Below are 16,487 nucleotides of genomic sequence, written 5' to 3' on the forward strand. Positions count from 1 at the left end.
CGGCTCTTAAATGCAAAACAGACGGTGGAGCAAATAAAGATCAAAGGCAGCGGCCTCGCCTGTCTGGCCTGCTGTCCTCACATGCCAGGCGGTGCTGTCACAGCGAGTCACTGCCGTGCAGCTTCCGTGCTCACGCTGGCTCCCCTCCCTCTCCACCTCAGGGCCACCGACCCTCCTCCACACCGTTCCTGCCACTTTGTGCCCGTGTCTTAACATCAACGCTCTCACACACCGACAGTTAAACCAGACGGTGCATGGGGCTCAGGATTTTATCGTATCGTCGTGGTTTGTTCACCGAGGCCTTTGGGCCGAGATACAGAATATCCCAGTGCTCATTGCGAATTCAATGATGTGCACAGTTTGTGCGTGGTGAACTTAAATGAATATTATTTCTGTGAACAGAGCACATGAGCCTGAGTCAGGTGCCACTCATGCCAATAACTGCATGCTGATATTATACTGCAGGTCCGAATGAAGCAAGTCGTCCGATTGCGGTATGTGCTTTGTCTCTATTCTGTCATCGATAGACGTTTCATTGAATCTGTTAAACCTTTTTGTGTTTCTGCTTGGTTTCCGCTTATCTATCTGCGTAAACTGGACTTCTTTTTGTTTCTTGAAGACATTTCGCCTCATCCGAAAGGCTTCTTCTTTGCCTTCCCTCCACTTTGTCAGAACTGAAGAATCCTTTTGGATGAGAGTTGAAACGTCTTCAAGAAACCAAAAGAAGTCCAGTTTCTTTCGGATAAAACACAGATTTACATTTTGGTGTGAACTTACATCTCCCAGCTCTACTTCTGTGTTCTGTTTTTATATGAACGCTGGCTGTAAAACAAATTTCCCCTGGTGGGACGATGAAGATAACCTTGAACCTCGACCTTGCAGATCACTGCAGCATCTCAGCAATGTCCTGGCAGCAGGGGTGAGTAAGGTCCTGTGCCCTATCAGGTGTTCCACATCTACTTGACCTGTTTGTTCAGCTGTACACTGGAGACACATTTACACCCCCCCCTCCCCCCCCCACCCCACGACCCACTCCTCTGCCAGCTCTACGGCAGGCACTGCGGCAGCGGCCCCTGTTTTGGCAGCAGGGCATTGTGGGTGAAGGGTGGGAGCTGGGTGGGTGCTAGATAAGCAAACTCCTGGCCCAGGTCAGCTATTCGAAGATCAGAAGACGAAAGAGAAACCTTTTAATTAGGTTTGCCGTGCAGTTAGGGCCCTGCAGTATTGCGGCCCAGACACTTCCTGCATTGTGCTACACCACCCATAAAGCAGCCGAGCGAGGCAGCGAATGAAAGAAAGTGAGGGAGAGAGACTAAAAATGGATCCGCCACATCTGCACCACACCACAAAACAAAGAGATGCCTGATTGCCTCCACGCACTCTGCTTATTCACCTACCGGAGCTCCGGCACGGCCAACAAACCACCTGAACTTGTTTAAATGTGAGCTATTTCTCAGCAGCAGAACACCTAAACTCTCTTAATTTATTACAAACACATCCAAGTTTCCACTGCTTTGTTCTTCTTTTTTAGCTCCATTTGTTTTCTTGTTCCCACAGTTAGTTCATGTGTGGAGATCCACTGAAAAATCCCTGCGTTTTAGAGCTCGTCAGACTCGGTCTAAAACAGTTTTAAGTATATTGGACATCATTTCCTTCTCATAACAAAAATAGAGGCAAAATACCAACAATCATATCTTGGTGATGTTTAATGAGCCCTTTCGGATCCTTGACAATATACCACTAATATGGTGCTTTGCGTCCTTTGAATCATACCAGAGTAGAGTCCTAGAAATAGCAACACAAAAGCGAGGCCTCACTGACGCCCCAGTCAACAAGTTGTCTCTGCGCTGGCTGCTCGACAGTTTCATCTTGTTGTCCATTTTAACACCAACTCAGACTCTTAATTCTTGCATCTGTATTGTGGCACCCTGACACGGGGACCACGGTGCAAACTGTGCTCGCGTTTGAAGGGGAGACAAAACCAGAGAGGAAAAATGAGGAGGGTGCATGAGTAATTGCCTGCGCTCAAGACACGTGGAGCCTGTCTGGAGAAAAGAGGTACTGGGTCGGCGGGCGGTGGTGGTGGTGGATGGAGGTATGTCATCAATTTGAGCCGGGCCCTAATGTTTCAAAAATAAAGATGAACACCTCGCTTTGATCTCCGCGGCCTGTTCAGCAGACGCTCTGCTAAGACAATGTTCCACGCCGGTAATCTCAGCCTTTAACCGTGCTTTAACTCAGGAGAGGCTTAAAAAGAGAGCTTTACACGCTGGGTCTGATAGCACAGAGGGAGGAGGAGATCCACATGTTCAAAGGATGTGCCTGTATAATTTACAGGGGGCATTTTTTACTGATAAAAGGCCGCGTTTGGGATAAATGGGTGCAGAGATGAGTGCGGAGGATATTTTCTTACGAACACTGAAACAACTAGGTGGTTGCACGTAGCGCCTGCGGGGCGTGGGACGTGCTGAGGCCTGCTGCATTATAAAGACAAGCCCGGCCGGCTGTGCCGCACACAGGACTGCAGGAATGAGGGCACCGTGAATGGCTTTCTCTGTGTGACAATGACTGCAGCACTCAGCGGAGGGGGGTGGGGTGGGGGGGTGGTCAGAGGTCCCGGCTGCACGGACATGCAGCACCAGGAGTGTATGTGCGGTGTGTGTACACTGAGAAATTACTCGGGAATGTGAGGATGCATGCCAAAGACAAAGAATTTTGAGTTGCTTTCAAGGGGGAACCTTACTCTCCTCGCCCTCTGAAGAAATATCACAATCCCATCAAAAGGCCCGGGCCTGACAGCCACACTGGATGGAACTAATGGAAGTCTTGTGCACTGGCTTAAGTCCGTCGGAGGAGTTTTAATTGACAAGATGCTTTTTTCTTCACCTGCGGATGAATTTTTCTTCAGACGGCAGCAGAGAAAACAAACAGCAGCTGATGAGACATTTTTTTTTTTTTTAGTAAAGATCACACAAAGAGAGATTTGTTTTTTTCTGACATCTAACGCATTCTCAGACTTCAAAAAAAAATTATTTATAGCTTTATATCTCAAACATCTTTCCGTACAGCTGAATTCACACGTTCTTGATGCTTTATTACGGTTTTAATCCTAACTTGAGACAAGGATACGCACATTGATGGCAAAGCATGAACGAGAAAAGAAATCTCAGGTTCAGCCACGGTACGTGAATCCGAAACCAGTCAAAGACACCCAACTCAACTTAATAAATACTTTACAAAAATAATGCAGGCTTTTTACAATGAAGATCTGCCACGGAGACACAAGGGACACAGTTAAATTACAGGTTTAAATTCATGGAAATTAAAAAAAAAAAAAAAAAATGCGCATGCTAAATAAACATACTCAAGTTTACATGAACACCTGGATATTGTGATTAAAAAAAAAAAATGAAGGAAAGTTGGATGTTTTCTGTCCCCTGCACCCCAAAAAAAACACATTCCTGAGGGATCTCCTTATTCTGCTACCACAGGCCTCTCAGATTCACCAAACATAAAGAATCTACGGAGACGACAATCTAAATGGACATTTGTACAATAATGACATTTTCCCTTTTAAGAAGATGAAGTCAGTTCTCCCTTTAGTGACCAAATCTGACAGAGTTACAATTGGCAAGAAAGTTACTGGCAAAATTTCAGAGGTCTATGATGTATGAACACATGATGTTTTATGTGTTTTGGCGAAGTCGAGAAAGGTTCGGACTCTGTTGGATTTTTATTCCTCTTGGTTCAAAAGAGCAGTAAGTTTTTCCTCAGAGCCTAAAGGTTTGTGTGTTATTTTACCAAAAACTGAATGAAAACAGTTTCAGTGCCATTTTTTTTTTTTAGGTTTAGCTGAATATTTAAACCGTGTGTGTGTGTGTGTGTGTGTGTGTTTTCCTTTCACTCTACAGCCGACTAGAATTCCCTTGCTTCTTCAAACTGTTTGTAGTAGTCCTCGTCTTGAGGGTTGTCCGGACAATTCTGCCCGTTGTTGGGCGGCCTGGCCTGGTTGTAGCGGCTCCAGTCTCCCTTGCAGATGATCCAGGGCAGGATGTCTACCTTGTAGTGCAGGTCGGCCGAGAACTCGGTGCTGATGAGGTTGGGCGTGCCGGCCCCTTTGCCGCGGGCGATGAGCTTCATGCTGTCGTCGTAGCAGCAGTGCTGCGCGGCCAGCGTGGTGGACTCCAGGGTCAGCATGGAGCGGATGCAGTACCGGGCCGTGGGCTTGTAGATCTCCAGCTTCTCTTTGGGCCCGCTGGCGTCTTTCCAGCGGAAGTCTCGACGTGTGGGAGCGTCGTGTACGTCTGCCGTGCTGTACGCCACCTCGGTCGGGTAAGAGCAAGGGCAGCTGGGAAGGTCGTTCGCCACCTTCGTCATGTACTTCTTCAAGAAATCGCTCTTGCAGTTCATCCATCGCTCGCAGCTGTCCGTGTCTGCAAGAAATGAAAACGCGACTTGAGAAACTACGCCTCCTTTTTAACACTCAAACCTTAGAAGGTGAAACCACAAGTGCGAGAGAAAGTGTCACGTTTAAATTGAAGGTGTGTTTTCGCGGAGTTGATCAGAAACAGACAGACAAAGAGAGGGCGTACTGTGCTCTTCCTGCCTTGCTGCACATTTCCATCTCAGCACAGTGATGGAGCGCAGCGCGAGCATGAGGAATGCTAAGTGTGTGCAGGAGCGCTGCTGCCAGATGGATGAGCTGCCTTTGATAGTGAGAACATCTGAGTGAGGGATAGTCTGGAGGAAGACCACAGCAGACAAAGTCTTACCAACACCAAAGAGCTCCGTGGCATTGAACTCATCTGTTCCAGCTAACAGGCTCACTTCAGTAGCTGCCGTCTTGAAGGCATCTTCGATACCTTTAGAGAGATGTGTGCACAGAGAAAGGTGGATCAAAAGATGAAAGACCACTCCACCAACGCATGGATTTACAAACTGTCCTCGAATAAGCATTAATAATGCAACACGGTATCGCTGCAAAGTGTGCAATACACCTGTTGGTCTACCACGCAATACTTGGTCAGTGTTTTCCTTTGTTTGAGCATGAAAAGGAGGCCGAGCCACCAAAAATTAATTTCCTTAGGTTCAGGAAAAAAAAAAGATTTCTTTCAAATAATCCATGTTGCTTTCTCGCGGACTCGAACCCTGGTCTACGCCGGGTAAAAGTCCTGTGTTTAATACATCCAACAACCCGCAACCTTCCTCCCCCGCTCGGACCTTACCGCTTTTGGACCTCGTCACGTGACCTCAGTCACATGACCTCCCTTTTCAACCCCGGTCATACAGGCTTGTAAATTTCACGCCTTGATGAGGCAAAACGTGAGTCTGACACGGTACCCTGGAGTGGACTGACGGGTGTACTACACACTTTAGCAGGATATTGCATTAAATAATGTCCTTGGTAACGTGAATATTTGTTGTTGTTGTTGTTGTAATCGACTTTACCTGGGCAGTTGGGCATATCGCAAGTCCTGGACTCGGTGGCTGTGCAGGCATAACCACATGACCTGGTTCTCTTCTGGTTGCCGTTTCCACAAGTGACACTGCACGCTGACCAGTTACTCCAGTCCCCCTCTCCGTCCATGTAGTCTGGGATCAGAGGGGAACAAACACAGATCCTTAACTCTGGTTCAGGCCGCAGGCTAAACTTCAGGGCCTGTTAGCATGCATCGCTAATAATAAGCGGGGTTACAACATGAAAAGGGAAGTGTGGGAGCTCACTTTGACTTTGCTTCTCAAAGCACATTCCACGTAAGCTTGTTTACACACACACACACACACACACACACACACACACACACACACACACACACACACACACACACAAAGTATATTGTGTTGTACATGCTGATGCAATTTTTGAACCAACAAACCCAAAGCAAAGGGCACAGTATGTGAGCTACATGGGATCCGGGAGGCAATTTACGACGAGGGAATATTCCCGCGCTGCCTGAGCGTCTCCAGCTCTGCTGTTGTATATCCGTGATTCATCACTTCGAAAATGGGAAGTGAAATGGCAAGAAATCCTCTTTAACTCCAATTATCATTGAGTACATGACTGTAATGTGTATACATGGAAACAGTTACACCAAGGCTCGTCGACCACCTCACTCCGGCATCACTATACCGCACGCATGCACACACATCTTGAAAGCAGCACTCCATCAATGAGAAGAATTAATGTGGGCATTTTGGGATGGAAGCATTTCTGGCCGGGATCCAGACCTTCCTATACACCCCCCGCTGCCATCTGCCCCTGGTTACCAGCGTTTTGTAGAAATACAGGCCAGATAGGCATCTAGCTTTCCTGCCCTCCCCCTTTCTAAAGCAAGATACTCATCTGGTGGCAGGACTCCCGAGTTTAGAGGAACTTGATAATGACCTGTGCTCAGACCACAGATGGGACAACTGAGTGTTCTATCAGTGGCCTGTGATGGATGACCCTTGTTAGTCATCCACAGTTATGATTATTACGTTTAAAACCAAGACAGTAATGATGATAAAAATGTTTCCTTGTCTATTAGTGCGGTATGAAATGAAGGATGAATGAGAGCTGACCACAGTGATAAGCCAGAGACATTAAGCACGGGCTCCGGTTTTACAAAAAAAAAAGTGGATAAAATGTTATTTTCCACAGCACACGCATTCCTGTTCAACCATGTTGGTTTGGGCATGCTACAACACGGGCCGGACGCACACTGTATGACAGCGAGCGTAAATTCTTTCACTGCAGATTTATCTGCGGGGTGACTTTTGAAGAGCGTTGTGAGAACGGTGTGGAAGCCTCGCAAGAGCTCCCGGCCCCGTTCCTGTGACTGAACTTTGATGAAGCGAGGCGTTTAAACTGTGTCACGTAGCGAGCTCCACAACACAGAGGAATCCGTCTCATAAAAGAGTGTTAAAGGGTTCAATCGGGCTCCCGAAGGCTCGCCTGGGATGACTGCACTTATTATGGTGACAGCTTAAATCAGCAAATCTGCAAATTACAGATTCCACATCAGACTACGGCCATCTGTGGAAACACTGGGGACCGGTGCTCGAGTAAGGACCCAGTTAAATATTCCGCAACGCGCAGTCGTTTCCTCCCACACACACACACACACACACACACACACTCACCATATTCAGTTTGAGGTTTGCTTCCCCTCCTGTCCCAGTCTGCTGGTGGCCTGAGGAAGTTGCTGTCCTCCCTGTTGTTCCCGTAGGAGCGATCATGCTCCTCTGTTTGATGAGTGGACGAGGACGAGGACGATGAAGAAGTGTGAGGCCACCAGTTTCTCCAGTTAGGGGAAGCCCAGTTGGGCTTGCTTTCCTTACGGAGACCTTTTTCTGGCTCGTGACCCTCTAGTCCATCCACTACTTCAATGGTCACCTATTGAAAGAACAGAAGACAATAGTTGATATTGTTTAAATTTGAGGTGGGACAAAAAGTTCCTGAAACTGCTCCTGTTGCGCACGTATGAACACAGCACTGTGCACGGAGCATGAAGAAGCTATAACACCCGTGAGTTTGTATTCTAAGTTTCGTCACTCCATCAACATCAGCACCTGAGTTACACTCGATTTTTTTTTGACCACTGTGTCACTACGGACTTGAGCAGAGAGCACACGGCAAATGTTTGTGTTAAACTCAGAAAATCAGCAACAAACCCTTAAAATGTTTCCAAAAGCCTTCACCAATGAAGCAATAAGCCTGGCGAGGTGTTTCGAGTGACATTTGCAAATCAAGAGGGGCGGAACATCGCTGTCCAACACCGAAGAAGGCGCTTCAGGTCAGGAGAACAACCGGGTGGGTTTTCTTTGACATTGGCAGGGTTTTGCACTGTGAATTCATCCCCCATGATCAGACTGTCAACACCCAATTCTACTGTGACGTTTTGAGGAGTCTGAGGAAAACCATTAAGCACAACCGAGCTGAACTGTGGCATTTCGGTTCTCCAACAACTCTTCTCACTGGATTTGGCTGCCTGAGAGTTCTTACTGTTCCCCAAAAGATTTGACACAAACTTTGATGTGCGTTCTCTGCTCAGGTTTCGGGTCCAAGGCGAAATTGCAAATGTACCATACCAGGGGTAAACAAAAAAACAGAAAACCCCAGAAACTCTGAAGCTGATGTTGATCGAAGGACGTTACTTGGAAGACTTACCCATGAGGGTTATTGCTTCCCCCTGCTCCGTGCACGTGACTGTGCTCTGCCACATTTGTGTGCAGCAGAAACGGTCTTGAAGCTTTTTGATCGCACCTCTCCGATCTTTATATATTCATGTGCTTTTAAACAGAATGGGTCCAATGGGTTCATTAAGGTGGCACTTTCTGATACCCCTAACACACAATATCACCCCCTCCCCCTCTCTGTCCTAACACATGTGCCTCCCAGATGAGGGGGGGAACACCACCCCTGCCCCACAGTCACCCTCCCACCTCTCGGGCTCTCTCCACCTAAACACAAAGTTCAAAGGGCTACTCAGCCTCCTCCAGACCATGAAAGCCAGATGAATCCCAGGATCAAAGACACCCCCCTCCCACCCCCGCTCCCCTTCTCCCACAGCCTCACGCCCTTCCTCAATTGGTTGCTCTGCTCTCTTCCCACATCTTGAGATGTTAATACACTTTGTTCGTGCTCGGATTTAGCACAGTGATGCCCTCACAAATGGAAGGACCCCCTAGCTGGATTAGACAGGAGAATGATTTAAACATGGCAGCGGTTACTCAACCATCTGCATCACCGAGGGACTTACGAGCAAGGTCTTGCCACACATTTACATAAGCTGCCGTCTGTCGTCCTGCACATGGGTTAGTCGTGAGGCTTTGCTGGTTAGCGTCTGCCTTTCAGCCGTCATTATGATTGACGCGAGGCTTCAGTGTCTATCTTAAGCTTTACTACGCGGTAGGAAGTGTGAAAAGGGGGAGGGGGTGGGGGGGTGGAGAAAAAGGGGCTAGTGATGTGCACCACACTATTCTCCTTCTTCCTGTTTGCTCTTCCTGTCCTCTGTGCTTGAGTAGCCATGTCTTAAAGTGAGTAAAAGCACCAAAGTACACTGGCAGGTGCGCAGAGACACACAGATCACCTGTATGTTAGGATTCTGTCCGTTGATGTCAGCTTTGGAGAGGTCGGGGAAGTTGTGCAGATCTAGGAGGAAGGCTCCGGGGCCGTCCCGGTGTACATTGCTGCCTTGAGCCCAGGGGAGGGTCGCGGGCCGATGGGCTAGCCGGTGTTCGGGACCAGACCTCCGGTCCTCAGCAGCCAGATGGGCAGAAGAGCTGCTTTTTGCATTTATGTTGTTCTGCTGAGGAGAGAAAGAAGTGTTATGTTAATTATATGTTTGTGCATTCATTATTTTCACAATTATAAAGATGATTTAATTCCCTTCTGTGTGAATGATAAAACCAAAAGCCCTTCAATATCACTTGGCATTTAGGGAATCTGCACACTCAGCGGCGTCAGATTGATCGCTCATGTTGACAGAGGTTCATGTGGCCGTGACCTCTGTCATGAATCCCGTGGACGCCGAACTCTGTACTGCTAAGAGCCCAGAAAGAAGGAGCCACTGAAATAGCGGAACAACCATCCCGCTGCGCTCTGTGCATCCGTTTGCTTCCACCAAAATACACATCTAGAGCCGGTGTCACAGCTACACTGTATATTTTTTCCATTTTAACTGACAAGAGTACGCTGCTGCTTTTACCATAGCAAAACGATGTGGACGCACTGTACGTAGCTTGTCCTGGTGCTGGCTGGGAGAAAAGCGCTACGTAAGACTGATGGGTTTCTTGCGCTGCGGCTATAACGGAGAAACCTAAGCAAACATCGCAAAAATAATTACATCTGCTGTCTTGTAGACGGAAAAACATTTGGTCTTCTGACGGGAGTGTTGTAAATCCATCCAATAAAGGACAGTCGAGGCGTATGTCCCATATCACGTATGCACAGAAAGAGCAATTACTCGATTGGACAGACAGCCATAAGTAATCGGCAATCATCCATTCTGGGGTGGCAGAAAATAAGATCAAAGAGAGCCATCAATCACGCTCCTTGTTTTCTTTTTTTCATGTCCCGTTTCTTCCTCCCCGGTGTTTTTGTGGCCGGGGCCGAGCCCTGAGAATATGGCAGCAGTGCTGTACGTTTGCGGTGGCCAGTCACAGACAAAGTGTCAGCTCAGCCACATTGTGGTGGGTATAAAAGCCCCCAGTGGAGCCGTTTGTGTCCAGCCAAGGTGCACTGTGGGGGCAATGGAGGCGCTGCAAATGGAGCTGCGCAGCGAGGGAGGGAGGGTTATAAATGTACATGTAACTTGTATTTAACCGCAGAGGGGACAGCGGCTGCACAGAGAGACTTCCATATCCACTGAGCATTACTTTTCTGAATCCACAACCAGGGACCAGATGGGAGGTAATGTGATAATATGATGGATTTCTAAGAATTTGAGAAAACCTTCACGTCATATTTCTCAATGTGAGCTATCGCCATAATTACAACGATTATACAACCAGCCATGATTTTAAGAAAGATGAGTAGAGGGTTCTGAAATTGTGCCTGTAGCCACCAAATAAAAAGGAGATGACAAGCTTTTACCATAAATGGGAGGATTATAAAAAAAAATTATGAGAACTTATATTCAGAATCATAAAATAATAAAAAAAAATATGTCTCATTTCCACAACCCAGCAATTGTGGCTGAGAGCTGAGTGTAGAGAAACAGCAGCGCAGTTCTGTGCATCAGACCCTTTATGTGAACACCACAGGACCCTCTTTGGTTCTATCACAAGTACTTGGACTGTGAGATGACCATGTGATAACCCGGCCTTTCAAGCTCACGGTCTTCAGATTTTACTCTGTGGCTGAAACCGAGCCCTGCAGAGGGAGCGACCCCAACAGGACGCTCACAGGTTTGATCACAACATAAATACAAACACACAACTGTAAGCAAAGTAAATAAAGTGACTGAGCTCGTGGGTGTTTTACACATAGCCTTATGGATCATATTAGCATTTACCCGCAGATGGTATGAGTTACTCTTCAGTTCTGACATTCTGTGGTAATCATAATAATACAAATAGTCTTTTAAATCTGCTGCCTGAAAACATTTCATATCCACTGGAGACGTCCTCAGACTGAGGTGTTTTCATTCACACCTTTCATCCAGAGATGCTCAGACTACAGATCAAACACAGAAATGACTGTGACTGACTTATGATTTAATACTTTCTTCACGAGTTTGTCTATCAAAAGAAAGCAGATGCCACAAACTGTGTTTCAAAATATACAAACTGTTCTTTCATCATGACACCTACTAAGTGTTTTCAGTTTAAATTAATCCTTGTTGATCCAGTTTAATTCTGTCGGAATCTTCTGCAGAGTCATATTCTGTTGCACCACACATGGCAGGTAGATTATCTAATCCTGACACATATTTCCGTTTACTTGAAGTCAGACTTCAAAGTATCCTGAATAATCCCGGAGCAGCTCTCACTCAGAGTGGGGGCTAAAGCTTTTGTGTAAACACAGAGAGATTGTCAGTTTATGGGCAAATATTGGCAGCTTAGCAGCACTAATGTGACTTGATTAATGTTTAAGCCACATATTATGTTGCAGATAGGATCGGAGTGCACCATTATAATCACCTCACCATATTCTCAGTCAGTTTCATCAAGTTATGTCTTCAAATGGTTTAAATCACATGACTGAACATGGAGGGATGGTTTCTGCTGTGCTGTGTTGGTTCTTTGAACGCAGTCATTTATCACCATGGACAAACTCTATCTGTTCAGTCTGCTATTGGATGTCTGTTGCCAGTAAGTAAAGTCCGGAGACATTCATAAAAGTGTACATAAAATTAAAAAACAAACAAACAATGTAGCCACCAGTTACAATCCCCAGAGTCATATTATTGCCATATTGCGCACACACACACACACACACACACACACACACACACACACACACACACACACACACACACAATTGAGGGCACCCAGAGGCTGCATTTTGATGAGTGCTCATCTAAAGTAGTAGCAGATGAGTACTTCAGATAAGTAAATAAGTAGTCAATTCAAACCAACATCTTTGCATTCACAAGCCATTTTGTCTCATCTGTTGGCCAGCATCACCCACTATAGACAAAGATATAACTACCTTTGGGATTATTTTTCAAACAGAGAATTTGTAATCTTCCACTCGAGTTAATATTTCACGTTAAACATTTTATTTTTTAGGCCTTGAACAGTCAAACCTCAGACAATTTGGTGCCAACAGAACAGATGCTGATTAAAAAAAATAATCTTATTTTATACAGAGTATGATCTTAAATATGATGCTGTTGATTAAAGCCTTGAACATGTCGGTAAATTGGAAAACAGTCCATCACTTGGCTGAGAAGGAAATCGAAGGCTGCACTGCCATTTTTCTAAATCTGTATTTCCATCTGGGAGCTCAGCCGTGTGAAGGACAAGCTCTGAAATTTTATACATCCAAGTTACTGACTTTCAATTTTTGGTCTTACTCAGAATTTAAGCAGAACATTTGAGCAGAACATTTGAGGGGAATCAGAAGGTTAAGGAATTTAGCATCAGAAAGGAAACTAGTAGAAGAGTCAAGTCTGTCGATATCTGATAATATCAACATAAACACCTCTCTCTTTTCTAAATGACGTTCATTGAGTTTGAAACACAATCTAATGAGGAAAATATGCTGTTTCCTGATGTTTTTTTTCTCTTGTACAACCCAGACTGTGACAGTTCACAAGAGAAACTGATTTAAAAATCAGCAGCGCTCCCCTTTGATGGCCGGCTGCTCCACAGTCCCCATCACCCATCTGAGATCCTCCTCAACCAGCAACATGCTTTAATTTGGAGATCAAAAAAGTGACACACCAGTCCTCAGTTCATCTGGGGCCTCCCAGGATGTCACCCCCCACTCCTACAAGCCATGAATGAACACTTGCACCCCCCCCCCCCCCCCCTTCCCTACCACCACCCCACAGTATCTCTTCTTCTTTTCCCGCTTCCCCCTGTTTCACTTTGTGAGGGCTGCTTAAAGGGGCATGACTCTATTTTCAATTTGGAGCAACTCGGGGGTCCTTCCCCCGGGGGAGGCTGGCAGGAAATGAAGGCAGGCCACATTGTGCCAGATCCTTTTCAGCGCTACACTTACGTAGGTGGAGGAGAAAATCATCCTTACCCTGTCACACAACTCATACTGGATGGTACGCAAATGTTTATTTACCCCAATGGAATTGAAGAGACACATAACAGACCTCTGGAAAAGAACAGATGCAGATAACCTCAAGAGTCATGACTTTGTACAGTATTAGTTGATGCATTATATGAATTTTTTAATCAATATCACTAACTTTGCACACAGTGGGTGAATCTCCCTCCTTGGACCAGTGATGCTAATGTGCATCAGACCGAAGAGTTTCCTCTCTCCACTTCAGGTGCACGGAGCTGCATCCTGTCGTTTGTGTTTCTGTGAATGCCTTTTTAAATATGACACCTTGGGGTGACAATACACTTCCTGGGCCGTGACAAGCACTGCTGAAAGATGACATCACCGTCTTCAGTGGTGGGTTAGTGAGGCATATCTGCACAAAGTCAGAGCATTCATGAGCAAAAAAAAAAAAAAAAAAGAAACATTCAAGGCTCATCTTAAATCAGATTCTCCATGTAAATTTGGATTAACGACAAAAGGGATGTTGAAGTTGGGATCTGAGGCATGTGTTTGGTATTTCTACTTTGATTCCTCAGGAGAAACTCCCTGCAACTCCTCCTGCTCATCCCATCCAACATTTGGCCGCGTGACAAATATTCAATAAATTCCTGGAATATTTCCTCAGCTTTGCATGGCCTAATATCCAACAAAAGACAGGCTTGCTGTTGCATATACGCAGGTCGGTGCGCAGTGATGGCAGTGATAGAGAAGATAAGAAAAAAAATTACCTTCACCATCCTCGGTTGAAGTGAAACATTCTTTCCATTCATTTAACCTGAGCCCGAATAAAGCATTTATACAGGGACACCATTCCAGGGGGCATGAATGCCCATTCATCACGAGGGGGAAGAAGAAAAGTATTTCAGTAGCATGCTAAATATACATCAAAAAGCAGCTGAAGGATGCTTAACACTCTCTAAAAAAGCCTGTTGATCCCAGACCCGTATTAACCCCCAGGTCAGGATTTGGGGCTCGACTGGAGTCTGTGTGCTTTATGTTGATGTTAAAATGGGCAGTTAAACCATTAAAGCTGTCTTAAGTGGTGTCATGTTGACAAATGTCTCCCTTGCGAAATTTTGCGGAGACACACGCTCTAAACTGGACCGCAATCCTGAGAGGTGTCATTAAAAACTGTATTCAGACCTGACTACATTTCCAAAACTTTTAAGCCATCAGATCATTTCCAGTGGCCTCGCCTGCACGTCTGAGTATCATGCAGGATCAACTCAAACAAGTTCATTTTAAGGCTTGATCTGGATTGGGGGCAGAAGTCAGGGTGATGCCAGACTCTTCTCCAAACACACTTTGCAGGAAAGGGGGCACCTTCAGTGGGTTCAGCTCTGACCTCTCTGCCTTATCAATTGAACGCTTGGATGACAGTGATGAGCCCATGATGACAGAGCAGTGCCTGCAGCCAGAGCATTTAACCCCGGACAGTAGGGAGGTGTGTCTGCTGTGGGGGCTGATCTCTGACCCTACCTCATCTCCTACCCCTCTGCTGGCTGGCCATCATTCCCAGGGGAGACCTCTTAGGAGACTTCATCCGTGTGGATGTCAATCTCCTCACAGGACCCCCCCCCCCCCCTACCCCCTCCTCCCCCGGGGAATGGAGGCCTTATTTTACCTGGGCTCATATGAGCATTTTATCAAACCCACCTGTGACCACATTGTGCATCAAATTTCCCCACAAGAAATCTCCCTTCTGAAAAGCACCTTACCACACGTTTCCAAACTCACCTCTCTGAGTGTAGCGTCCTGATCCAGGCTCAGAGTTACATTTCCTTGGGGCAGCGGGTTGCCGCGCAGCACTGTAATGTGCAAGGTAAGGAGAAGAAGTCCCAGGAGCAGCAGCAGTTCCGCCGCCAGTCGCACCATCCTCTTGACGCGGCCGCTCTTGGGCGCCTGCGGTGTGGCCGGAGCTCCGACTCCGCCTCCTCCCGGTGCAGAGACTCCAATCTCCGGATCCGCCGGGGACGAGGAGCCGCAACACCACTTGGGAGCCACTTCGGGAATCAGAATTGCAAAAAACGAAGGGAAACGGATCGGAGAGGGGGGGAGACGAATAGTTTGGAAAAGTGATGTAGTTCAATTTTAATTGGGTTTTTGTTCTCTCTTTTTAAACGGTGTTGCTGTCCTAAATCAAGATTTATCTTCTTTTACTGATTGTTCGTAAAGTTTGAATTCAGCCAAATGTCACAAGAGTCAACGCTGATGTGCCGATATTAACGTGCTGAACACTGCCGGGCTGATCCAGCGTGCAGCATTAACACTTTCCGCTCTTGTTGCGCCCTCGTCAAATCTCCAAGCTCAGGAAACTTGCAGCCCTGTTGCCCCGTGGTGTCCCCGCCGCATTATCGGCCTCATGCTACACTTTTCCTCACTTCCACTTCATCCGCTTTTTCTTGATCTGTCCGCATTCTGCGTTATCCACGCGAGACCACCTCTGGAGAAAACGTACAGGTAGTTGAAAGAGAGATCTTCCCAGTTCAGACTTCACGGCGGACTTCTGTCTGCTTCAAAAACAGTTTTCATCCATTGCTGTGGATTGTGGGCCCACAGAAATAAATACTCTGGTAGGCGTGCGTCTCTGACGAGACCTACAGAAGGAAACAGGTCAAACCATATCAAACTACGGCTCCACTGAGACTCACGCTGTTCTTGTTGTGCGCTCTTGAGGTGGTTTTATACCAAACGCCCCCGTGCAGGCGCCCTCCCCCTGGTTAACTCTTTCGTCCCTCTGAACCAGCCCTCGCCAAACTGAGGTGCGTCCGGTTTTAACGTCAAACTCTCATGAGGAAGATGAGAAGAGCAACACCACGAAAGCACACGTGCTCCACTCCACTGCAAACAAGGAACAATGGTGATTTCTGGTCATATTCTTAAAATGACAGAAATGTATATTTTAAAAACTATAAATGTAAATTAGAAATTCAGCAAGCTTTCATGAATTCTCCCCATTTGAATTTACATTACTGATACACATGCTGTTTAATTAATCCCCACACAATATACTATTGAAAAACACCTCTTGAGGCACAATGAGGACTCCCTGCCTGATCCACTGAAAGTATCCTCGGTGGTCCCCGGAGGCGCACTTGGGCACACCAGCGCGTCGCACCGCGGAGGAAGACACCCGAAGGTGGCTTTACAGGAGGTCCCGCCTCTCATGTTGACATGTGTACAGCAGCAGCCTTGTCTCAGTCTGTGGCTCCGACGGCAGGTGCCGTAACACTTCACTTAAGCAAGACAAATGGTGCGTAATGTGATTAGCCCCGTG

The 16,487-nt window shown here is 46.6% G+C and overlaps 1 protein-coding gene across 2 annotated transcripts; it reads right to left on the bottom strand.

Annotated features, from left to right (window-relative positions):
* Positions 1-2,504: 2,504 nt before the first annotated feature.
* Positions 2,505-16,028, bottom strand: ism1 (isthmin 1). 2 transcript variants are annotated; one of them, XM_069145011.1, is made up of 6 exons: positions 14,948-16,028; positions 9,072-9,287; positions 7,123-7,375; positions 5,449-5,592; positions 4,773-4,862; positions 2,505-4,433 (listed from the first exon to the last, which is right to left on the bottom strand). In XM_069145011.1, exons 1-6 carry the CDS (start codon positions 15,083-15,085, stop codon positions 3,916-3,918), a joined length of 1,359 nt encoding a protein of 452 aa, XP_069001112.1. In that variant the 5' UTR covers positions 15,086-16,028; the 3' UTR covers positions 2,505-3,915. The 2 variants fall into 2 exon arrangements, with proteins under 2 accessions (XP_069001112.1, XP_069001110.1); XM_069145009.1 differs by having other exon boundaries at positions 9,072-9,290.
* Positions 16,029-16,487: the final 459 nt, after the last annotated feature.

The sequence above is a fragment of the Embiotoca jacksoni genome, unplaced genomic scaffold, assembly GCF_022577435.1.
Source record: "Embiotoca jacksoni isolate LCO1_2020_lvr unplaced genomic scaffold, fEmbJac1.0.p SCAF_12, whole genome shotgun sequence".
NCBI lineage: Eukaryota > Metazoa > Chordata > Actinopteri > Embiotocidae > Embiotoca > Embiotoca jacksoni.